This window comes from Ornithorhynchus anatinus, chromosome 16, assembly GCF_004115215.2.
Source record: "Ornithorhynchus anatinus isolate Pmale09 chromosome 16, mOrnAna1.pri.v4, whole genome shotgun sequence".
Taxonomy (NCBI): Eukaryota; Metazoa; Chordata; class Mammalia; order Monotremata; family Ornithorhynchidae; genus Ornithorhynchus; species Ornithorhynchus anatinus.
In genome coordinates, this window is record NC_041743.1 from 6748467 (window position 1) to 6772551 (window position 24085).

The 24085-nt window shown below is 45.7% G+C and overlaps 1 protein-coding gene across 9 annotated transcripts in view; it reads left to right on the forward strand.

Moving 5' to 3' along the window:
* Window positions 1-24085, forward strand: part of RABGAP1L (RAB GTPase activating protein 1 like) — a 409469-nt gene that overhangs the window by 378754 nt on the left and 6630 nt on the right. For 5 of the 9 annotated variants that reach the window (XM_029080877.1, XM_029080879.2, XM_029080878.1 and 2 more), the window contains 6 exons: window positions 4910-5002; window positions 14571-14681; window positions 16583-16687; window positions 20242-20325; window positions 20901-20972; window positions 23729-23926. In XM_029080877.1, coding sequence (XP_028936710.1) covers window positions 4910-5002; window positions 14571-14681; window positions 16583-16687; window positions 20242-20325; window positions 20901-20972; window positions 23729-23926 — 663 coding nt within the window. Of the gene's footprint in view, window positions 1-2690; window positions 2714-4909; window positions 5003-5189; window positions 5499-9650; window positions 10932-14570; window positions 14682-16582; window positions 16688-20241; window positions 20326-20900; window positions 20973-23728; window positions 23927-24085 lie in introns of those variants that run through there. The other 4 variants (XM_029080880.1, XM_016227692.3, XM_029080882.2 and 1 more) reach the window with 3 other exon arrangements.

The window sequence follows — 24085 nt, forward strand, 5'->3', positions numbered from 1 at the left end:
GTCTCTGTTTTCACAAATTACTAACTTGGGTGTGTCTATCCCATGTTTATAAGCAAAGCACATTTTTTCCACCTGCCAGCTTCTTTCTGCCTCTCCCACTGAATCCTTTCAGTTGTCTGTTTTTCACAATAAGTAGCAGATTCACCCCTCCCTGGTTGTAAATCTCACAGATAATTCTCTCTACTTCAAAAGCCCAGAGCTGACATAAATCAGCACACACTTAATCAACCCAATAAAATCCTCTGAGTTTCTGATTTTTCGTGGTAGCTGTTCTTATTGGTCTCCTGGTGTGTGACATCTTTCTCTCCTGTTTGATTTTTGGGCTTTTTTTCCCCTCCTCCTAGAATCTTTGAACTGGAAAGCCCCAGCAGACCGGTTAGTTCATGTCATGGCCCACTTTGCACACTCAGTCGCTTTTCTCAGGGATCTAAATATATCGCTGAACCTGGTGATTGCTCCTCCAGGAGTGAGATAGTGTATTGAACTGGCTTCCTCGCCCAGGGTAAAATCCTAGTTCAAATATAATTCAAGGTGACAAGATATCACCCACAGCCAAGGAGCTCAAAATGGCTTATGATCATCTTCACCTGATCAGTGTTCAGCTCCCTGGAACTTTATCTCAGGACTCTACTTTGACCCTTCCTCTTTCACCCCGTTGGAGGCGGATAGAGTCCGAGCAGTACATGGCCTGGGCACCTGCCCCTTGTTGCTAGGGCGGCTTTAAGAGACAAAGAAAAAGTTTCATGGACCTTCCCCCATGAATACCCCATCCTCCTCTCAGAAGTCATTTAGGTCCCTCGCCGAAAGCAGAACTCTCTCCACTCCCTTCCCTCTGTCCCACTCTCTCCCACCATAAACAGCCCGGTTCCTGACAGGAGGCAGGAAGCATCAGCCATGTGAGTTCATCGTGAGCAGGAATGTATCTGTTTGTAGTTATATTGTACAATATATTGTATTTTGTTATTTTGCACACAGTAAGCGCTTAATAAATACAATTGATTGAATGAATGAATGAATGAATGAATGAATTTTCCAAGTGACTGAGTAGAAAATTCAGTTCCAGGGAGATCACAGATGCCTTAAGATCCCCCACTCTCTGTCATAATGCCTTGGTAGATCGAGGCACGCAACTACCGCCTAAATGCTTCATCTACCAAAGCACATTTTTTACTCGAGTCTTGGATAGGATCGCACTTAGAAAAACTCCTCAGGAGACCACTGTAACCGAGAGGGTCAAGGAATGCAGTGATTGGGCTGAAACAGTCAGTGGTAGTGCAGAGAGGATGTCCAGAACCCAGATAAGTGATAAAAGGTTCTCGTCCAAGGAACTCCTTGTTTTCAGTGTCCTGCTGAGGTAGTCCGTCTGTGTCTATCCCCCACTCAGGGACCCTTGAAATGAGGAAGGTTTCCATTGATGCTGTCGCCCCGTTATGTCCTTAATTCAGTCATATTTATCGAGCGCTTACCGAATGTACTAAATGCTAGGGAGAGTACAATACAACAATAAACAGGCACATTCCCCGCCCACGACGAGCTTACAGTCTAGAGAAGATATGTCCATTCAGTCGTATTTATTCAGCGCTCACCGTGTGACCCGGACGTGATCGTCGGGGTGTCCTGATGGCCCTTGGTTTCTCAGTGGAAAGAGCCCGGGCTGGGGAGTCAGAGGTCATGGGTTCGAATCGTGGCTCTGCCACTTGTCAGCAGTATGACTGGGGGTAAGTCACTTCACTGTCATCTGTCAAATGGGGATGAAGACTGTGAGTCTCACGTGGGAAACCTGATTACCGTGTGTCTACCCCAGCGCTTAGAACAGTGCTCTGCGCATAGTAAGCGCTTAACAAATACCGACATTATTAGATAAGCCAGTCTCCCCGGGATTTCTTGGCGGAAAATAATTCTGTTGCCGAGGTGAGGCGGTGGAAGAGCTAAGAGGCAGGGTGAGGCAAATAGGATTTCAGCTGGTTTGCTTAAGGTCACCCAGCAAGGCCCAGGATGGGTGGGCCTGGGACGGGAGGGAAAGGGGATGAGAAATCCTACGGGTCAGGGTGCTATTTCGCTGCCGACCACTAGGCCGCGCCGTTTCATCCTTTTCCCTGCGTGCCCACGAAGAAAATTCCTGAGACCGTTTGATGACCTGACCAGAGTTCTTATCGATGAGGCCCGATCCCAGTCCCCTAAAAGTGCCATTTCAAAGACTTTTCTTGCCGTTCCTCCATAAACCCTAATTATTCCCTTCCCAGCCCCGGCCCAGCCCCATCGTTCTGTTGTGGCGAGGAAAAATTTGACTCACCAAGTGTCCCCTGCTGCCTAAGTTCCAGCGCTTAGAACAGAGCTCTGCACATAGTAAGCGCTTAACAAATACCAACATTATTAAGTCAACTAGTTGTGCCCCAGAGTACAGTCTCTAAGGCTCCCCAGATCTGTGGAGTTTTACTGCTGTTCCCTAAATAATAGTAGCTTAATGCCAGTATGAGTCTTTCCTTCCTCCCCCATCTTCCTTTTTTCATTTCCTTTTTTGCCAATCACAGGTGGATGCACATCACGGCGGGGCCCAAAGTAAATAAGCTTGGAAGGTATCCTAGCAACACATTGTTCTGGAAACCCGGCCCGTGTCCCTGAGCAAAATCGAGCCAAACAGCCCAGAATCTCAGCAAGATGGGAAAGGGAAGGCTTTGGAAAGTGTTTTTGGTGCAGTCCTATGAAATCTGATGTAGGGTACACCGGGATGTTTTCTGGTCAGGGATACCTAGATATTTTGTGAGAAGTGCTTGCTTTCTGTTTGGTTTTGGATACATTCTGCAGGGTAATTAAGCACTGGGTCGAGCAGGCATATATAGCCGACCGAGTCAACTTCGGAGTCAGGTTGCAAAAATACGTTCATGGATGCGCTGAGGGATTTTACGTCTCCACTTTCTGTAAGATCCTTTTTATTCCTTAGCATCAGAGCTCTTGCAGTGCTGTGTTTTGCCATTTCATAGTAAGGTCTATTTTTAGAATCCTCAGTGTATGTTCAATAGATGTCAGGATAGGAACCCTAGAGGAATCTTAGCCTGTTGGTGCAATCATAGGTCAGGGAAAATGATACATTTATCACCTTGAAGTGATGTAGATTTCCCTTATTTTTTGCACGTTGGTAAATTAGACTGTACAATTAATACGTCAAACTTTGTTTTATATTTCTGTTTTGTTTCACATTTGTGCTGTTTGAGTTCTCTTGAGGCAGAAAGTTCATGACCAAAGAACAAAATTAAACAGCAGCTTTGCGATTTATCTGCCCCTCGGAAAAAACACTGTTGCTGTCATTTTTAGATAATGGGTTTTCCCCATCCTCCAGATGAATGTTTAATGGGAATGCTGTAGGTTAGTGGCTTATCACTGTTTACCAATTTGGTCTTGTGAAACTGCCTCGGCCTCCCCGCTCCCTGAGCTTCTCCCAACCACCCACTGTGGTTAGAAGGGGATGGAATAGGTCTTTCTTAGTTTCTGAGGATACAGTAGTCTTCAACTGGAAGAATTAAGATTGAGAGGAAGAGAAGAGAGAGTTCTCCAACCTGATCCCTGATCATTAAGGAGTTCACCTTACCAGCAACTGGGCCATGTTGCTAGGTTGCAGAGTGGTCAATTTTAGGCAGCCAGTTCATTGTCTATAGACACTAGATACAACTACAACTAATAATAATAAAAATAGTGATGATAGTACTTGTTAAACACTTACTATGGGCCAGGCACTATTCTAAACACTGGGGTAGATACAAATTGATCAGCTTGGACACAGGACTCACAGTCTTAATCCCTATTTTACGGATGAGGTAACTGAGGCACAGAGAAGTTAAATGACTTATCCAAGGTCACACAGCTGACATAGCAGAGCTGGGATTAGAAATCAGGTCCTTCTGACTCCCAGGGTCACCCAGGGGCCTAGAAATGCTTTCTTTTAACTCATGGAGTATTGGCGAGGTGCTAAATGACTGAAAGGGAAAAAATACGATGCTGATCTTCAGGAGCAGGAGAATGAACACCTGGAAAGGCCACACCAGCTTGCTGCCTTATGTTCATATTGAGAAAAATGCTAGAACAACAAGACACACAATTTGTCTGTCTATGAAACTTTTTCTTTGTCTCTTAAAGCCACCCTAACAACAAGGGGCAATTTATAGGTTCCTAGTTGGGTTATGATCAGCTGTTTGAGAAGAAGAAATCCTGTCAAACCATTATAATTTCCTTCTGTGCAAGAGTCCCAAATGTGATAGATCTGGAGGTAGCGTAATGAATTTGGACCTTAGAAAATCTTTGGAATTGAAGTCACACGTTAATTAATGGTGCAGATTGTCCAGTCCTGGCCCAGCCAAGATTCTCACTCTGGCTCTGCCACGGCTTAAGGCTAACATGTGGACTGTTGGCCCCTCATGGACAGGTTGCCACAGATGGTTATGACAGGCTAAAAATGGGCTCTGTGAGATCCTCAGTTGTGTTGGCAGTTCTTTGTGTTGCAGGGTGTGCCTAGAAACTTACTTTAAAATGAAGAGGGAAGAAAACCAGATAATCATGTTTCTTCTCTAAAATCGTATATTTTAGATGGCAGGAAGCAGAGAGTTAGTGATTATGATCATTAGTAGTATCTTAGTAGTAGAATCACAAAACCAACTCCCAAGCGTCAATCACTCAATTGCTGTATTTACTGGATACTTACTGTATGCAGAGCACTGTATCACGTGCTTGTGAGCATACAGTATGACAGAGTTGGTAGACACAATCCCTGGCCATAAGGAGCTTACAGTCTTGAGCGTCAACTGAAATCTAAGTGCTGCCCAGCTGTAGGAGCCCTAGAAAGGGTCCTTTTCATTAAGAAATTCACCTGGAAGAGATCCTCATCTAACAGTGCTCTCTTCCCATATATTTCCTCCAGGTGCCCACCAAGAAGCTGAAGAAATATGAGAAAGAATATCAAACGATGCGGGAGAGTCAGCTGCAACAGGAAGATCCTATGGACAGATACAAGGTAGGAAAACCTTGGGGCACCATCTCAGACCTCTTGGAAGGCCGATGGTGAGGAGTGATTCGGTTCTTCCTGTTCCCTGCGGATCCGTTTGGCTGCTCTTGGGAAGGTTCTGAGTGTACCGTGGGTGTTCAGTTAGCCGCCTAAGAGGCACTGCGAGAAGCCATACATAATATGTCTTTTCTTTCAGTTTGTATGTTTGTAGGTAACTCCTGCTGTTGCGTGTTTATACTGGGAATCCGCATGAGATGCTGAGAGAGAGGCCAAGGGAAGGTGGCTCTCATCTACTTACACAGTAAAAAAAAAAAAAAAAAAAAGGTGGAAATGACAAAATTCTGGTTTAAAGTTGTGCATGGTCCTACCCACGGCGACTGTTTAGAAGGTGAACTGTTGCAAGACTGACATAAGGAATACAGTGTTTTAAGTTATCTGTTTGTAGCAAATGTTATAATGTTCTACTTTCATCCTTGGAAGAAAATAAAACCCCAGAGCAAATGAAGCTGAATAGTGTTGTATCTCACTAAGTGTATTCAGACAACCAGATTATCAGTAGCTTTCACCCTCATTAAGCGGTTTCAGGATCACAGTGGCTTCTGTAGAGAGTCTCAGTTGCTGTTCCGCCTTGAGATACCGGTGCCCAAGATGGGCTACTCACAGAGATAGGAAGATTTTTCACTCTGCCTAAGGTGCTGCAACATGAGCAATGCTGATTTCCAAGTGAACTGTCATTACGATACCTCTGAAATATTTGCCGGCGCCCATTTTTATCTGGACTCCTTATTTAGCATCGGTTCCCAGTCCAATCAATCAAACAATCGTATTTATTGAGCGCTCACTGTGTGCAGAGCACTGAACTAAGTGCCTGGGAGAGTACAGCACAACAGTATAACAGACACATTCCCTGCCCACAACGTTCAACTACAGGATAGCAATAGCAATACCCTCCTGCAGTTCATTGCATTCTGGGAGTCTGAAGGCCATGGATTCTAATCCTGGCTCTGCCACATGTCTGCCGTGTGACCTTGGGCGAGTCACTTAGCTTCTCTGGGCCTCAGTTACCCCGTCTGTAAATTGGGGATGAGTGTGAGACAGGGACTGTATCCAACCTGCTTAACTTGTATCTACCCCAGCACTTAAGACAGTCCTTGGCACATAGTAAGCGCTTAACAAATACCATTATTATCATTACTGTTGCCGAGCTCTTTTACAGAGCAAAGAGCAGCAGTGGCATTGTTCATCTTTAGCCACCTCCTGCTGTATAAACTACCCAGCCCCTGGGGAGTGAAGGAACTGGACTGGGCAGGTATGTATTGCCACGTAATGAATTCCTTTTTGAGCTGCACAGCATTCCTCATGTCACCACATCCCCTCTCCTTCTCCTGCTATCCTCTCCCTTCAAGATCCCACTAACATTTTGATCCTCCTTATTGTCGGACGGACAAAAAATCAGAAAGATTCCGTAGGGCCCTAGGTACAGTCAACTTCTGTACCAGTAGAACAAGGGAGAATGTGTCTTAATAGGTCTTTTAATGTTGCAGATATGGCCATTGTTTGAGAGAGAATTTAAGAAAGTGTTTGGATGATGCCAGATGAAGCCAACATGCTGATGGCATCATCCTAACTTGCTCAGTGCCCCCGCTACCAGCACTGAATCTGAGTTAAGGGGACACTTAGGTAGAAGGAAGACAGTGGAGGCCAGGAGAAAATTGCATGCATCAAATCTGTTATTTTTCAGAACTCTCCAATAGTAAGTAAAATATTTTAAACCAAGTTTTATTCAAGGAAGGACAATAAAATGTGCAGAGAATCCCTGGGTTGCAACTCAAGGCCTCTGCATGTACGCACATGAGGTGCCCTTGGCTGTCAGTATTTCTCTGCTTTCACCCCATTGGCGCTTTGTCAAAATGAAGTAATTTAGACTTGTTTATAGAACTTCAAGATCTTGGTTAAGTCTAGCCAAGAAAAATCTCTCAGCCAGAGTGCAGGCTCCTTCAGGTAGTGTTACAAAGCTGCCAATTTTCATCCTGCCTGTGGCAATGATGGTGTTCCTCAACCATCAATAGAATAATTTGAAAAACTGGACCCATTTATTGTAAATGTTCAGGCCACATAAGTGGATGAGGAAGAGAAAAATGTTCATTTTTACAGGAGTTAAGATTAAACTCTGGAAGTGAGACAAGACATATCCAGGGTTTAGAATCTCATCATCCAAAAGGTAGCCCAAGGGTCATTTGTCACTCCCAATCTAAAGAACATGGGTAGTGAGTGCCGTCCTGGAACAGACAGTGGACCACCCCCTGCCAGATCAATGTTCTTCCCCCAGGATGCCACATTCTGGGATCTGGAATTCTGGGAGGAACAGCTGGGAGGTTAGTTAGCCCTCCTTGGCATCCATCCTTAGGCTTACGGATGTTTGTTCAAACATCTCTATCTTTTTTTCCACTAACAACCCTTTATACAACCATTCGTCCCTGACCCTGCCTAAACTTGTTATGATTCTTCTAAGATTCCTAACTTCTCCTTCTAACCATTCATCCCCTAACTTATCCAAACTAAGACGACCAGGTTTCCCAGACGTCGAGGCTGGAAAAGGGCCTGAGCCTCTAAAGGGATGGGGCTGAAAAGACGGGGAGCGGCAGAGAGAAAGAGGTGACGGCTACTCTGGGGTAAGACCTGGAAATCTACTTTTAGTGTATGTCCCCAACCGTCGAGGACAGTGCTCTGCACAGAGTAGGGCACTCAGTGAAAGCTGATGCTTATGAGAGGGAGAAAGGGGAAAGAGGAGATAAGAAAACAGGGAAAATGGGGGTAGAACTGAGAGGGAAGCAGGGAGAGAACAGCATCCTGGAAACTGGCCAAGGGCTTCACTGGGGCAAGGTAAGCCTTCTGACTTTGAAGTGGGAAGGTCAGTGTACATACACAATAGTTATGCTTGCTTTGTATTGACTCTCGTCCATTTTCAAGTGCAATTTGCATCACTGACTGGCCATACCACTTAGTGAGCTGCTTTCGAAACCAAGACCAACAGATGCAGCACTTAACTTCTCTTTGCCTCAGTTTTCTCTGTAAAGTGGGGGTGAATGCCCGCTCTCCCTCCTTCCTAGACTGTGAACCCCATGTGAGACCGGGACTGTGTCTGACCAACTTGTCTAGTTTTCACCCTAACACTTAATACAGCGCTTGGCACATAGAAAGTGCTTAAGAGATCCCACCATTACTACCATTACCGTAGGTCGCTTTCTGTGTGTCTTCCGGGTCGGATCCGTGGAGATGGAAAAGGAAAAACATTGTCATGGGCCTTTGCACATTCTGGCTTTGATGTTTGGCCAACACTGAAGTTTTTAAAGCATGAAACTATTTCATTGGAATTCGGGCATTAACTGTGAACACCTTATGGGCTGAGAAGGCCTTCTTCATTTGGTAAACTGTTTAATTGGGTTAAATCCCATCCTGGAAAAAAATGGTTACCTTTGAGTTCATGTGGCTCCTCTCTTCTCAGGGAGAAATACTTTCAACTCTAGCAAGAAATGTCTTCTTCTTCCAAGAGAAGGCTGAGCCCACCTGCCGGCCCTGGCCTCGAGAGCTCCAAAATAACAAAATAACAAGCTCCAAATCACTGGCACCGACCTGACAATTTTTTCTGCAATGAAATCTAGACTGTAAGCTCCATGTGGCCAGGAATCATGTCTTCCTACTCTGATGTATTGTACTTTCCCCAGGGCTTAATTAACACAGTACTTTGCACACTAAGCACTCAGTAAATAGTGCTGAAGCAGCGTGGCTCAGTGGAAGAGTATGGGCCTGGTAGTCGGGGGCCTGGGTTCTAATCCCAACTCTGCCATTTGTCTGCTGTGTGACCTTGGGGAAGACACTTAACTTCTCTGTGCCTGAGTTACCTCATCTGTAAAATGGAGATTAAGACTTTGAATCCTATGTGGGACAGAGACTGTGTCCAACCCAATTGTCTCAGTACAGTGCTGGGCACATAGTAAGTGCTTAACAAATACCATTTTTGAAATATTGCTATATTCAAAAACGCATAAGACTGCTCAGTTGCCACTCGGCCCTGATAACTTGCAGCCTCTGCCCCTTTTCCCTGCAGATAACCTGATGAACGCATTTGGGTTGGACACTCTGAAATGTCATCCCCAAGCTGGCTCAGGCTTCTGAAGCTCCTTAACCGAGAGTTGACAGCTCATCTCTGACTCCTCCCGAAACACAAGCACACATTGGTAGATTTTGCACTGAAGTCACAGGGCGCCTAGATTAAGTGTCCAGGACACTGGCAGGTTAGGTAAGGCAACCCAAATGTATTCATGTATAGCTACTTGAGCTTTTATCTCCCTTTCTTACTTAGACTGTGAGCCCCACATGGGGCAAGGACTGTGTCCCTTCTGATTAACTTATGTCTACCCTAGATCTTAGAACAGTGCTTCACTCTTAATATGTACTTAACAGATATCAGTCAATCAATCAATCGTATGTATTGAGCACTTGCTATGTGCAGAGCATCGTACTAAGCACTTGGTAGTGTACAGAATAACAGAGTTGGGAGACCAGTTCCCTGCCCACAACAAGCTTACAATCTAGAGGAGAGCTTAATATAATAATTTACTGTAATTATTGTTATTTGGACTAGCACATTGTTCCAAAAGACTCCTCCAGATTCCTATTATTTGTATTTGTAGTTCTCTGCTGAAATATTATAACTGAGAAGTTTGCATCTCACTAACGTGTTTCAGCAGTATTTTTTGAATATTTCATACTGTTTTTTGAGTTTTGGTTTTATACTGAAGTAAGTTATTGCTGATGATTCCACAGATGGTTTTAGAGAGGTAGAAAGAAATGAAACTTGGATTGCCAATTAATTTTACCGACTGGTTAGAAAGCAATCAGAGATTAATTGTTCACAAAAGTTAAATTAAGAAATTCATTTCGAGAGGGATGGAACATGGATTCAGGGAGGTAAATTGGCATAGAAAAACCACAAACAAGTTATTTTTGAAACTTTCACTTTTTCAGATAGCTTTCACTTTTTAACTAGTGATCCGGATGTTCTGGGCTTCTCAAGTATGTCAGTTGACATGTGAATTTTGTTGGGAAACTCTATTTTGGGGAAGGTGGAGAAAGGGAAACTTTTGATAGCAGAGTGAGAGCACTGTTTGCTAATAAAATCTGCACTCTGTCACTTAGAGAAGAATTTTCCTCGGCCCTAAAATTTCTTCAAAAATAGATGCCAAAAATTCATCATAGCAGCACACAACACACACAAAACATTGGAGCCGTCCCTTAGACTCATTTTTCTAGGGTTTTCTTTTTCCTTTACAGCTCAGCAACTTTTCCTTTGGCTGCCAGTAAGCATTTCTCCGCTTTTCCACATTTCACTACAGTTACCATCCCTCTCCCTGCCCCCAGATAGCCACGTATGGGAACTTGAGTCAGTCTTCCTTTTCCAGCTCCGAGAGGCTCTCTGAGCTAAAATCTGTCCCTGCCACCTCACAACATAAAAAGTGGGAGAATTTCATAGTCTCTGGCTGGGAAAGTGTTTAGGAATTACCACTATGGAAGCCACTCACACCATGATCGCTAATCAAGCTTTACACAGCCTATTCATCCATCATGCAAGCTGAGAATAGCACCGTGTGGAGGGTGGAGTTTGAGTTTATCGGGCTTCCTGAGTTGGGACTTGCCCACTGGCTTTGTCAAGACGACTTTCTTTCCCCAAATGTTTGCTGTCAGAGAGAGAAGCTGGAGGAGAAGACATTGTCTTGGGGGAGAAAAATTACCCATTTGAAATATCGAGTGTGACTTTGTTATTATTGTTGTTGTTTCCTGATTGTAGTAGTTGGCAGTTCCATTTCACTGGATATCTTTTTTCATTGTTTTTGTACCTATGATTGAAAACGGTAGTTGGTCTATGACTTTACCGGAGGTAAGTTTCTGTTCTGTGTGTATGTGTATAATTGGTGTTTGTCATTTTAGAAAATGCAGTATCCTCTTCCTAAAGTTACTGACTGTACTTGGGTGGCAGCACATCTGCTTGTGGAAGAGACGGGGAGATGAGATAGGAAAGCTATGTCTCTTTTTAAGCCGGGATAGAGAGAGAAAAATAATTTCGAGTGTTTTCAAAGCTATGCTTACTGCAAAACATTGAGAGTCAGGGAAGGAAGCAACCTGGCTGCCTGTTGACAAGTTTGGAGCACTCAGCGGATCCAACTGGTCAGCTTGGGCGAGATTAGAGGGCAGGTTCTTGCTCATTCGTGGCTGCCTTGAAAACCCCATCTGGAGAAATCTTGCAGATCAGCTTCAGGGGGTATCGGGATGAGGCAGCCAGCTTCTTGCCAGCATTCCCAAAGGACCAAAGTGAATCTGCTGCCTCTTTGAAGTCCCTAAAACTAAGCCCTCTTCTGTTGTTTTTAGCAACCAGGTTTCATTTGTGAAATCCGGCTATTCACGGCTGCTGGCTCCGAGGGCGGGACTGGGAAAGGCAGCCACATGTGTGTCCTTCCTTAAATTCCTTTCCTGTTTGCCTGTAGAGGTCTGTGGCAGGTAGGAGCGAACTGCATCCCTGTCTTAAGAAATGACTCCACGCAGGCTCACAGAAAGGCTGGAAATAGTTCCTTGCTCGCTGGCAGACTAGGATAGAAGTCACCCGTTTTTATGACTAATTACTCAGGCACGATTTAGGAGGAGGATACTGCATTTTAGCCACCTAGCTTGCTTTTCCACTTGTTTGTGAGTGCAGAGCAGGAGTTTGAAACCTCACGTCATGCTGCTTGCTTTGCAGACACTGAAGCTTCTCGCAAAGGCGTAGCAAAGACTTTGAAAGCCACCCGCCTCCCTTTCGCTCACCTTTTTCAAGGGGCCAGCTGACCCAGGTTTTGGCCAGATCTCCCCCTAGCTCACGCTGACAGGCAGCAGCAGCCCAACCTCTGTGGGCATTTGAGTGTAATCTAAATTGAGCTGAGATAGCTTATTGGAAAACATTACAAAATAATTTTTTCAGCAGGAGTGAAGTCTGTAAGGTGATAACCTTTCCTTAGCCTATTTTCAGAGGAACCTGCAAAGAAAGGCAAAAAAATCTTTCCCATGCACTGCAGGCTCAGTTGCCCAATAGATTATGTTGAAACTGAGGGTTGGGTATTTGCAAAAGGCTCATTTCCTGACCCTGAGGAAACTACTTGAAAACAACTTCAGAAAAACATAATTTCATCAGAACTCAACCAGTCTTCTAAATCACAGTCCGTCTCCCATGGTCATTTCGAAGTGTCAAATGAAAGTCATTCACTCAATCGGTAGTATTAATTGAGCACCTACAGTGTACAGAGTACTGTACTAAGCGCTTGGGAGGGTATCGTAGAGACTAGTTTACCTGATCCCTGACCCCAAGTAGGTGACAATTCAGCCTGCCCCCCACTGAGGTGTGAATTGGTTTGAAAGGGTAGAAAGGGCCAGATTCACCGTCTGACTTCCTTAGGCATAAAGATGGTGTTTCAGACCCTTCCCGTGAAGGTCAAATTGAAGAATCTCCTCTGAGATAAGAATGAGGACACTCTTACAAGTATAAGCTGCCCTAACAGAAGTTTCTTGGAGAAGTTTTCTTAGTGAGGCAGTGCCTTACCCTCTTATTAGTTGGAAGGGTTTCTTGTTTGCTGCGGTGCAAGGTTGGAGATAGAGGATTCCCCGTATTAAGGATTGAGCTAGTGGAAGAGTGAGGTATCAGAAGTGTTATTGTCTGGCTGCCCCACCTCTAGAAGTATCTTTGGGAAAGAAATAGGTATTGCGTTTTCAAGAATTTTGCGTAATTCGGTGCCTTCTGCCCAGAAGGAAATAGGGAGTCTTCGAGTGGAATTAGGGCTGACCAACCCGAGGTACTTATATCCCTATCCTTATACTCTGGCATTTCCCTTAGCTGTAACTTATTTTAGTGTCTGTTTCCTATTCTAGACTGGATTGGGCATGGATTTTGTCTACCAGCCCTGTGGTATTGTGCGTTTAGTACTCTGCACACAGTAACTGCTAAGTAAATACAATTGATTGATTGACTTTGTTCAGGTCCGCCGGGCCTCCGTGGCCATTCTGAGTTGGGCTCCTCAGGCACTGCTTTCAGTCGCTGCATCTCAGCGAGCGCTTGCCCTGAGCTCCTTGTAGAAATTGAAGACAACAGGCACCGGTGTGTTCCATCAAATATAAAATCATCCGACTTTCCCTCTCAGCACTGCAACTTGCTAGAGCCATAGATCTCACTGTGGTTTGCATTTGCAGGTCTGAATTTTTTGCCTCCCTTGCAGAAAACACACGCTTGACAGCATAAATTTGAAAAACAGGAAGGTCTCTTACATTGAAGTCTTTCCTGTCAGATCTCTTTTGAGCCTCCTGTGACTGCTATCACCAGCAGAGCACTTTGATTCCCCAGAATAGAAGGCCCCGAGTTGTTATTTTTCAGTTAGATTTAAGCATATCCGGTCCAGAAAAGTAAATGTTAAAAGACCTTGACATTTCACAGGATGAAGAGTTCACTTTTTAACAGTACAGTACTGGATTCTTGGATCTCTTACCGAATGTTTCCTTAATACTGTAATGACCTCAGTGAGATTGCCCCCATCCCTCACTGACTTCAATGGATGTAGGAGAATCTGGCCTGCAGACTTCTATTTCTTTAGAATCATCCTTCTGGAACATTAACAGAAGATAGGTTCCTTCCATAGGATATGTGAAAAAGTTGAAGCATGAAGGTTTTCCTTGGACTTGTCCACGGTTACCGCTCCCGCCCCCACCCCTAGAGTCCCAGTAGAGTTAGAAGAACACCCCATTCTGGTATGGCAGTCCGAGAGGGGCCCCTCAGTGGTCTTATCGAAAGTCTTCCCTTTTCCCAGTTCTACACCTTGCTTTGCTCTATATGGACTTTTCTCAGTGGATTGAGAGTCTAGAGAAGCAGCGTGGCTCAGTGGAAAGAGGGTCCCACACTTTAGAGGGCCCTGCCCCACCCCACCTAAAGCATCCAGGGTGGAATCCCTAGAAACAAGGCTGTCCAGCTTGGTTGAAGGATAGACAGGGCAGTGAAAAACGGTCTAAAGAGTGGAACCACACCCCCCAGGAAGCAGTTCCGTTCCGTAACCTGAAGCGTCAACCACCCTCACTGGACCAATCCTGGAAATGACAGCTCTGCACTGGCCCCTCAGTGCCCAGGACCAACCCTGACTAGGGTTTCTGTTTGTATTCAGGCACCCAACCCCATCTTCTTCCTCCCCAACAGTACACCCCGCCTCCTCTTCCATGGGCCAACCTGGGTTATAGGGGTATGAGACCTGAGGACTGTTGGGAAGCACTGCTGTTGGAGGCGTGTTTTAGAATCCCTGAATTCAGGGGAGCAGAGAGATGAAGAGGTTTTGGACTGCTGGGTGGAGTGTTGCATCTGCACCGCTGGCTTAATTCACTGTTGTTTCCCAAAGCAGCAATCCTGGCTTGTCGTTCCACTTCTGCCTTCACCGTTTTTGACAAACTTCTTTTGATCCTGCCCATCAGCCCAGCCGTTGACTCTTTCCCTCTGGATCTTTCTCTCTTTCTGCAGAGGGAGAACCGGCGGCTTCAGGAAGCCAGCATGCGGCTAGAACAGGAGAACGATGACCTTGCCCACGAACTAGTAACAAGCAAAATCGCCCTGCGGAATGACTTGGACCAGGTAAAACCCCTCATTCTTTAGTCAGAGGTCAAACGTGGCCCCTGCCTTCTCGGGGAAGGATGTCTACGTATGATGGTGACCAAAATCAGGACAATTGGAAAGCGATTGGATCTTCTCAACTCCACATGTGTAGCACTTGTTTTGTGATCTGAGCTCTCCTCAAGTCACTTGTTCTGTCCACCCCATGACCCTCTTCCAGGGGAAGTTATCAGGAAGTTACAACACCCAAAAGTACCTCAGTGCCAACTGAAATATTGGTTTTAGTGAGTGTCTGAGGGTCTGGGTAGGGGAGGTAAAGGGTCTGGGTGGTGGGGGGTAGGGAGGAGCAGGGGGGACAGCCGGGGGGGGGCATTTCACATTATTTATAAGGACCCTGAGTAGTACATTAGCCGTAGCTAATAAAGTCGACACTGAGACCTTAAACCAAGTGACCAACTTCAGGGCAGGCGGCTTCCTTTTGACAGCTCTTTCTGAGAGACCAGAGTCAAAGGATTTCATTTTGAAGACCAATGAATCTGGGTCAGGCTTTAGGCAGGGAAAGTCTTTTTCATTTTGAAGTAGGTTCTGACGTGTAAATCTGTATTTAAAATGTAGGCGCATCATTTTTTTGGGTTAGGGTAAGTTCTAAAGAGTCTTGGCTGTACGGTTTCCAAGATCAAGAGCCTCAGCAGGGTGATTATAAGGAAGAAAGGGTTGGGTGGTCAACAACCTTGGCTTCTCCCCTTGTTCCTAGTTTGTGAGACAGGGAGGGAGGAAGGGCAGGCAAAGCTGTAAAGGAAATGACTCGTCCGTTCATAGGTTTCTCCTAGGAACTGCATTCCTTCCTCAGCTCATTATTTATGTATCTTTACTGGGAACTAGTCCAGGACCATGTCTTTTCATCTATAGACACCCCAAAAGCCTAAAAAGGTGCCTTGCTCACTATAGACAGGGCCTTTGTTTTGGCCATGGTACCAAACTTAGATCCAATGAGTTCTGACTGTGGGATTTTTAAAAAAAATGCTTTTAGATCATCTTGCCCTCTATGGGGCTTTTCTAAAATCCCATATCCTACTTCCTGAAGGACCTCAAAAAGACTATATAGCCCTAAGAGATTTGTCTGACAGCAGCAAGATATCATCAGACTTAAAAGGTGTGATGTGAAATTGGCTGTTGCTCTGCACAGTGAAGAGTAATTTAAAAACAAAATTGCCCTGCATTGTTCTCTTGACCTCATTTCTATTTTATGCTCCAGTGCAATGGAGGAGATCATTAAGACCGTAGACTGTAAGACCGTTATGGACAGGGAATGTATTATATGCTCCCAAGCATTTAGCGCAGTGTTCTCCACACAGTAAGTTCTCAGTAAATACAACTGATAGCTTATGAAAGATCCCATACCATCTTCAGGCCTGACAGGTACAAGCAGATCTCCATCCCCCTATTGAAGGAAGTGTGTTCCTAGGCTCAAGCGGCCTGTTGTTAGGTATCAACTGCTCAGTTTTACCAACATCCCTGAAATACTGCCCTGGGCTCAGCGGACCCGATTCCCATTGTGTTTTCTTTGGAAAAAGCCCTTCTACATCACGGACCTGCCTGCTGAGCTGGGTAACCAAGCGAGCAGTTGTAGCCTGCTTTTGTTTACTTCTCTCATCGCTACATTAGGGAGCCCAGCTTCCCATTCGATACGTGCTTAGCCTCTGGAGGGAAGCCTGAGTTACCATCTGTCAAGGGAAGCCAGGTGAAAGGAGAGGCAGTTGGGGCAGAAAGGAGGCAGAATCCCAGGCTGTTTTAACCCCAGGACAGGTAACTGGAGGAACGGGGAGGGGGTAGACCTCTGGAGTTTCCTGCCAGCCTAGAGTCATACCAAACTGTACCAAACCTCGTTTCCTTTTCTGACTGTCCTTCTCCTGCCTGCTCAGGCCGAGGACAAGGCGGACGTCTTGAACAAAGAGCTGCTCCTAACCAAACAGAGACTGGTGGAGACTGAAGAAGAGAAGCGGAAGCAAGAGGAAGAAACGGCTCAGGTAAAAATCAATCAGTCGATCAGTGGTATTTATTGAGCTCTTACTATGTGCAGAGCACTGTCCTAAGCGCTTGGGAGAGTACAATACAACCAAATTATCAGACATGTTCCCTGTCCATAAGGACTTTACAGTCTAGAGGTAAAAACTCTGTCGCAGATCTCCTAGAGGCAGCTGGGTTTATTCTGGCTGCCTTCTTGTAGAATAACCACAAAGGAATACACTTCAGTAGAGTGTGCTTATTAAAAAGCCAAAGTGCTCATTTGAGCAAGTCCAGACTTCTGTGTCTGGATTTACGTGCAGGTGAGGAAGGAAACTCTTCATAGGAAAACAAGTCTAACTACACAGGACAGCATCGTAATGGGGATGAAGCCTGCAGCTTGTCTTCACTGAAAGTCTAATAAGGTTGGAGGGTATTTGCCTCCCAGTTTAGTAGTTCAGAAGTAGGATCCAAGATTCATCATGTTGGTTAAAGCTTCCAAGTCTAAAATTTCCATAGGCTTACGCTGAACTGTTTTTCCATTTTTTTTTCCACGCGAACCATCCTGTTCATGGACCAGTGAAGAGCACTGACAGAGATCCAACAGCCATTCACTAACAGAGGGAGGAGCGCAGGAGAGCAGCCATCTAGGCTAGGAGACGATAGATTTTTTTTTTGATGGTATTTGTTAAGCGCTTAATATATATCAGGTACTGAACAAACAGCTAGAGTAGATACAAGTTAATCAGGTTGGACACAGTCCCTGTCCCATGTGGGACTCACAGTCTTAACCCCCATTTTAGAGAAGAGGTAAATGAGGCCCAAAGAAATTAAGTTACATGCCCAAGGTCACACAGCAGGCAAGTGGCAGAGCCAGAATTAGAAACCAGATCCTTCTGACTTCCCGATTTGTGCTGAATCAACTAGACTACGTTACTTCTCAGGTGGAGGGAAGAGGGTATCTAAAGAGCTCCCCTCTCCCCATCTCCCACTAACAGGAGTCCAGAGACCCCAAAGCTTGGGTCTCTTGGACTACATGGAGAAATTTGCACCTTCCTGTCCCTCTTTGCCCCCTCTCATATCCAGTAATCAACTGGCTGGAACATTTTTGAAAGGAACAGAGCAGGGGATGTTCGATGTCTCTGAAATACTTAGCTAAAAATCTAAAGAACATCTCTGAGGGGAATTGCAATCCCAGCATTCACTCAACCAAACTGCATATGCCTGGCTCAAGTTTAAAGAAGGTACTCAATCAATCAATCAATCAGTCATCTTTATTGAGTGCCTACTGGTGTACAGAGCCTTGAACTAAGCTCTTGGGAGAATACCATAGTATTAGGAGACACAATTCCTGACCTTGTTCATCTCTCCAGGTATTGACAGTATCCTTCAGATCCTGAAATCTGTACAGCCCAGAAAAGACAAGAAACAGCTTGAGAATTGGCCACCACTCTAATTTTCCCACCATGCATGAAGAGCCTGGTTTGACGGAGGGGTTGTCCCACCCAGAAACCCAGGATTTTCTATAGGACTAGGCTATGAAGGGCAGGCCGGATAAGGAAAGGGGTGCTGTGGGGAATTGTTTATTTCCCCAGTGCTCTGGATATCTGACAGCCTTGATGAGAAACCAGGGCCGGCCAAGAATCTAGCATTGCTTTTATTTTTTCTCCCCACCCAATTACTAGCCACTGCCAGAAGCCCATTTTGAAAAGTGCTTACTTGGAATTTTACTGGTGGGACTTCACCCTCTGAAAGTGAGCGACTTCTGAAACCTTGATTTCGGATTTAACTAGCAGAGTCCATTCCAAAATGAAAGCACCATTTCAGAGATGGAGGGGGAAGCCAAATCCAGTCCACTGCCCTCATTTTGGGCAGCTCAGAAAGAGATCTGGTGGAGGAGTCGAGTGCAGTAAGAGTTTCCGGATCAGTGGTGGGTTTTGATTGCTCTCTCCCTCTTCTCCGGGACCGCAGACGTCTCAATGGGAGGAAGCTTGGACCTGACTAGACTGGCTTGTCTGACTAGACACCCAGGGACTTTTGCCTGATGCCACTCAATCTTAAAGGTCTGTGGCTGTGTGTTTCCCTAACAGACTAAATAATAATAATAGTTGTGGTATTTCTTAAGCATTTACTATGTGCCTAGAACTGTACTAAGCACTGGGTCACATACAAAAATCAGGGGGAATAGCTGGGTCAACGAAACTTACCCTCCCCTCTCAGAAGATCAGGTTGCTTAGCCTAGATGATCCAGTCTCACCCGTCCACACTAATGATGGAGACCACCCAACGGCACTAACGATGACTGAAAACCCAACCCGCTTGTAGTAGTTTACAGATTACCAAGTCGGGGGCAAAACACATGGATGGTTTAAAACTGCTGCAACATAGAAATGACATTTGTTCCTTTGGGCTAATGTGGGCGAGCGTTATGCGAGAGTTCTTTCCATGCAAGAACTGGGCACAGTGGAATTTCCCCACCTCCTTGGGGTTACTCTTCTGTCTTTTCATCTCCCTTGCTGTGAATCCTTTGCTCTCCTGCATCTTGAGTTCTGGTACCTTTATGCCTACAGAAAGTTCTGCTGTGTTTGATATGGTATAGGGTATCCAGAAGCAGCTTGGCGTCATGGATAGAGCACGGGCCTGGTAGTGAGAAGGACCTTGGCTCCAATCCTGGGTCTGTTACTTCTCTGCTGTGTGATCTTGGGCAAATCACTTAACTTTTCTGTGCCTCAATTGCCTCATCTGTAAAATGGGAATTAAGATTATGAGGCCCATATGAGACATGGACTGTGTCCCATCTGGTTAGCTTGTGTCTACCCCACTGCTTACTCAGTACACTGCCTGGTACATATTGAGTGTTTAACAAATACCGTTTTTAAAAAAGTTCTATGTTAGATTAGTGTTGCAAGAAGTTAGCAACCTCCTGGGGGACTCGTAGCTCTTCCCCTGGGCTTTGTACACCAGTCACATGCCCTTTCAAACCATGCCCCCTGCCAGCTAACCCCCCCGGGCCACTGAAGTCTTTTTCACCCTATTCTTCCCCAGTCCCTCCTTGTGTGGTTGAGAGCAACAGCAACAGTTGCATGGGCAGCTGGGTAGGCTGGAAGGAAAAGCGTTGTCATTTTTTAATGCAAGACTGATTTATGATTCCTTATATAGATCTAGAAGCCAAGCAAACCCCCTCAGGTTATTAGAAGCAGGAAACAGAAATCACCAGCAGTGAACGTTCTTTGCCTTTTTATTTTGAGTATTTATTTATTTGTTTTATTTAGAGTATTTAGAGTATTATCTCTGGTTGGGCCACTTAATAGATTGAATTATCTTAGCCTGGGCAGACAATAGAAAATGCAAAAAATGTAATCTTAACAGGAGAGCTCCCAGGCCTAGGATAAAGGAAAGATGAGATTCCCGAGGTTTGGGGTGAGAACTTGGATTTTGCTCATTACCAAGGTTCTGCTCCAGTGGGAAAAAGAACTCAGTTTCTGAGAATGCGTTAGCATACTTGAATACTGCTATGCTGGGACAGCGTCTGGGAACTTGGTTTGAATCTGATCTCTCTCCTCCCTGCACTCGTTAGCTGAAAGAAGTCTTCAGGAAACAGCTAGAGAAGGCAGAATCTGAAATAAAGAAAACTACAGCCATCATTGCCGAATATAAACAGGTAAGGCACCACTCTCCTTCCCCTCTTTCGCGTACTGGCGCACACACATGCTCCCTTCTTTTCTCTTTTGGTTTAGGGAAAGCCTTGCTATTTTGATAAAAGCTTCAGGCTTTTTATGTCCCTGGCTTTGGGACATAGGTCCTACTAGTTTTCTTGATGGGTGATTTCAGGGAAGGGTGGGTGATCTCCTTCTCCAGGGATTTCAGTGATGGATAATCTGCTTTTCCACGGATTTCAGTGATGGATAATCCCCTTCTCCACTGATTTCAGTGATGGATGACATCCTTCATGTGTTGGACAGTACGTCGGGCCTCATTGCTGACACTAGGCCAGGCAGGGCTATGAACGGTTGATCCTTTACAATCTTTTCAGGGGGCAGAAGACTGGGGATAGTGGGAGCCCATCATCCTGATTATGCTCAAGTTCTTATCTTGTTCTTGCTAAATTCCCATTACCAGTGAAATATCCCACTGTGCATAATACTTTCATTCACGGACTGGATTCAGGAAGCAGAGATTCCAGTCCAAGTGCTGTCCTCTTCTAACGTGCTATGCTGGCCCTTCATTTTCCATTAGATTTGTTCCCAGCTGAGTACCAGGCTGGAGAAGCAGCAAGCAGCGAGCAAGGAGGAACTGGAAGTTGTGAAGGTGAGAGTCGGACAGCTTTTGTTGTCCCTTCCCTTGAGTGCACACACCAACTCTGGGAGGCAGGATGGTGCATTTTTACGGCCACACCAGCAGCTGGCCTGACGAACCTTCCAGGTATTCCGTAGTCTTCGAAGAAGTAGCGTGGCTTAGTGGAGAGAACACGGGCTTGGGAGTCAGAGGGCGTGGGTTCTAGTCCCGGCTCCACCGCTTGTCAATTATGTGACTTTGGGCAAGTTACTTCACTTCTCTGGGCCTCAGTTACCTCATCTGGAAAATGGGGATTAAGATTGTGAGCCCCACATGGGACAACCTGATCACCTTGTATCACCCCGGCGCTTAGAACAGTGCTTGGCACATAATAAGTGCTTAACAAATACCATCATTATTATTAAGTAGGAGGGTGTATGTTTCCCTCTCGAGCACCTCGGATTCCCAGTCCTGAGTGGATTCCCAGTCCTGAGTGGACTCTGCTAGTGCCCGGTTTGAACTCCCAGGGCTCGGCGCTGAGAAGATGGCAGCATACATTGGGCGTAAAGAGCCCCTATTTATTGCAGGCAGCACCAAAGAAAACCAGCCCTTTTGCTCAGAGCTAGCTTCAGATGTTAGGGCGCCCTGGGGCGGGGAAAAGATTGTTACCCTTTCCCATTCCAAATGCATCACGCTGCGAGCAAAGACAGCATCCTAGGTGATATCATACGGAAGTCTGTTTGACTCACTGATCCTCGGAGTGTTTCTCTGGTGGGTCCCTGTCACCACCCCCGGCCCACCTGTCCTGCTTCAGAGCCGAGGGCGTATTCCCCTCCCTCTGCTTTGGAGGGATGCTTTCAAATTCTTAACCACTGCCACAACGCAGCAATTCCCCTATTGACAAGCCCCGGACCAGTTGCGTCACACGTTTTCCGTCTGAAGCCGGTCCTTCCTCGACAAGTTATAGTTGCTCCAGCTGGTGCAGAAACTGAGAACCATGGTTTGTTCTCAAAATCGCGTTGGGGGTGCTTTGTTTGGAAGGGGGGAAAGCCCCAGGAGCCTGCCGCCTAGTGATCAGATGCGTTGACTCTATGCCCATCCTTGCTTTCGCATCAAACAAATGATCATTGTTTTGACCATGTTCCCGTCGTTTTCCTCGAAAGGAAAGATCCACGCAGGTTTGGAGTTTCCTAGAAAGTGCCACCTCGGGTGTAGCTTATTTTTCCAGAGAGCAATCTGGGCTTGTGCTGAAAGAACCAGATCCAGGGGCTAACTCACAGCAGCCTGCAGTTGGCCAGCTCCCTCGAGTCCCCACCCAAACCTATCATTTAGGCAATTTTTAATTTCCCTAAACAGAGAAGTGCTCTGTAAAATCAAACCTCCAGCATTTAGTCCAACTATTAGCCCCCACCCCAGAAACCGGCTTGAAGGACTTGGCTTCTGGTTAGCATGAAAAAGACAGGAAAATAAAGGAAGGGATTTCCCTCATGTTCACAAAGAACCTGACTCCCTAATTGAATTGTTCCAAGTTCCTGAGAAGCGTAAGCAAATGTCGGCAGGTAGAAAGATATGTGGAAATCTAATTTATCAGAAAGCCTTTTATCATTAATTCGGGCAAATCAGGGCAATAAGATATTCCGTGAGACCTTTAAAATCTGTGAGTATTGAATGCTCACGTATAACAGAAGGAATGGATGGTTAATTATTTAGTGCTCTTCTGCAGCCTTTCGAATGGGTATAAAAAATTTACCAACCCACAAAAATGGTTGTCCAGTCAGCTCTTCCCTGCAGGAGGCACCAATGGGTAAAATGAATGAAAGCAGAATTCTTGATTCTTCAAGCAGCAGAAATCCCTGTGCTCTAGGAGCTGGATCTGCCAGGCATCCTTTTCTTTGGAAAAGCAGCTTGGCCTAGTGGGAAGAGCATGGGCCTGGGAGTCAGCGGATCTTGGTTCTAATCCCGGCTCTACCACTTTGCTGTGTGACCTTGGACAAGTGACTTAACTTCTCTGTGCCCCCGTTTCCTCAACTGTAAAATAAGGATCAGATATCTGTTCTCCCTCCTACTAAGAGTGTGAGTCTCATATGGGACAGGGACTGGGTCCAACATTCATAACGTTGATCTTCTCCAGCGTTCAGTACAGTCCTTGCCACAGAGTAAGCGCTTAACAAATGCCGTCGTTATTACGATGATGATGATGATTACTATTAATATAATTGAAATTATTATTCTGAGATCTTGGTATGTGGCCAATAAAATAATGGCCTCACCTTGCCCTGAGGATATCCAGCTCAATGGCTTCTCAGCCTTTTCCGTGGCCCAGAATGCAACTGAATTTGAGGCAATCTGAATTCACCTGCCTTATCAGTTAGCCGAAATGTGCAGAAGTGGCAGCCTGCGGCCCAGAGTCACAGAGGGCCGTCCCCTCAGGTAGAAAGAACCGTAGACTAGAAAACAAATTTCCAGAAATGGTTTTAGGACCTCCTTCCCCTGGAGGCCTTTTGAAAGGAGGACAGGTAGACATTTGTCTTGAATGAGTCAGGAGGCAGGAAAATGGCCACCGATTGATCTGTTGAGATTCCTTCGGGCCTTGTGAGCACATGATCGATGAAGTAGCGGTGTCTGGCTTTAGAAGCGGACCCGTGTGAGTCGGAGGAGGGCACGTGTCCCAAATTAAAGGGCTTTCCCACAGCAGCTGAACGGCAAAGCACATCCAATGGCAGGGCTGCTCCCTGAGCCATCTGCCTCTTCTTTGACTTTCAAGTCGGTTCTACGGTTGGTTATTCCAGGGAAAAGTGATGGCGTGCAAACACTGCAGTGAGATTTTCAGTAAGGAGGGGGCCCTGAAGTTGCCCATCATAAGCAGAGAGAACGAGGGGACAGAAACGGATGACGAGAAGGACTCCCTTAAGAAGCAGCTGAGGGAGATGGAGCTGGAACTCGCACAGACCAAACTGCAGCTGGTGGAAGCCAAGTGCAAAATCCAGGTAGGTGGCCGGGCCAAGCACTCAGTCCCTGTCGCAGTCTTGAGTTTGCCCCTGAGCTTCTCTACCCACCGTTCCATGAGACACATTCCTGTTTTGGACTGGGCATTTTTAAATATGGGGGTAAAGGAAACTGGCTATTTTTCTGTCTATCTCATCAAT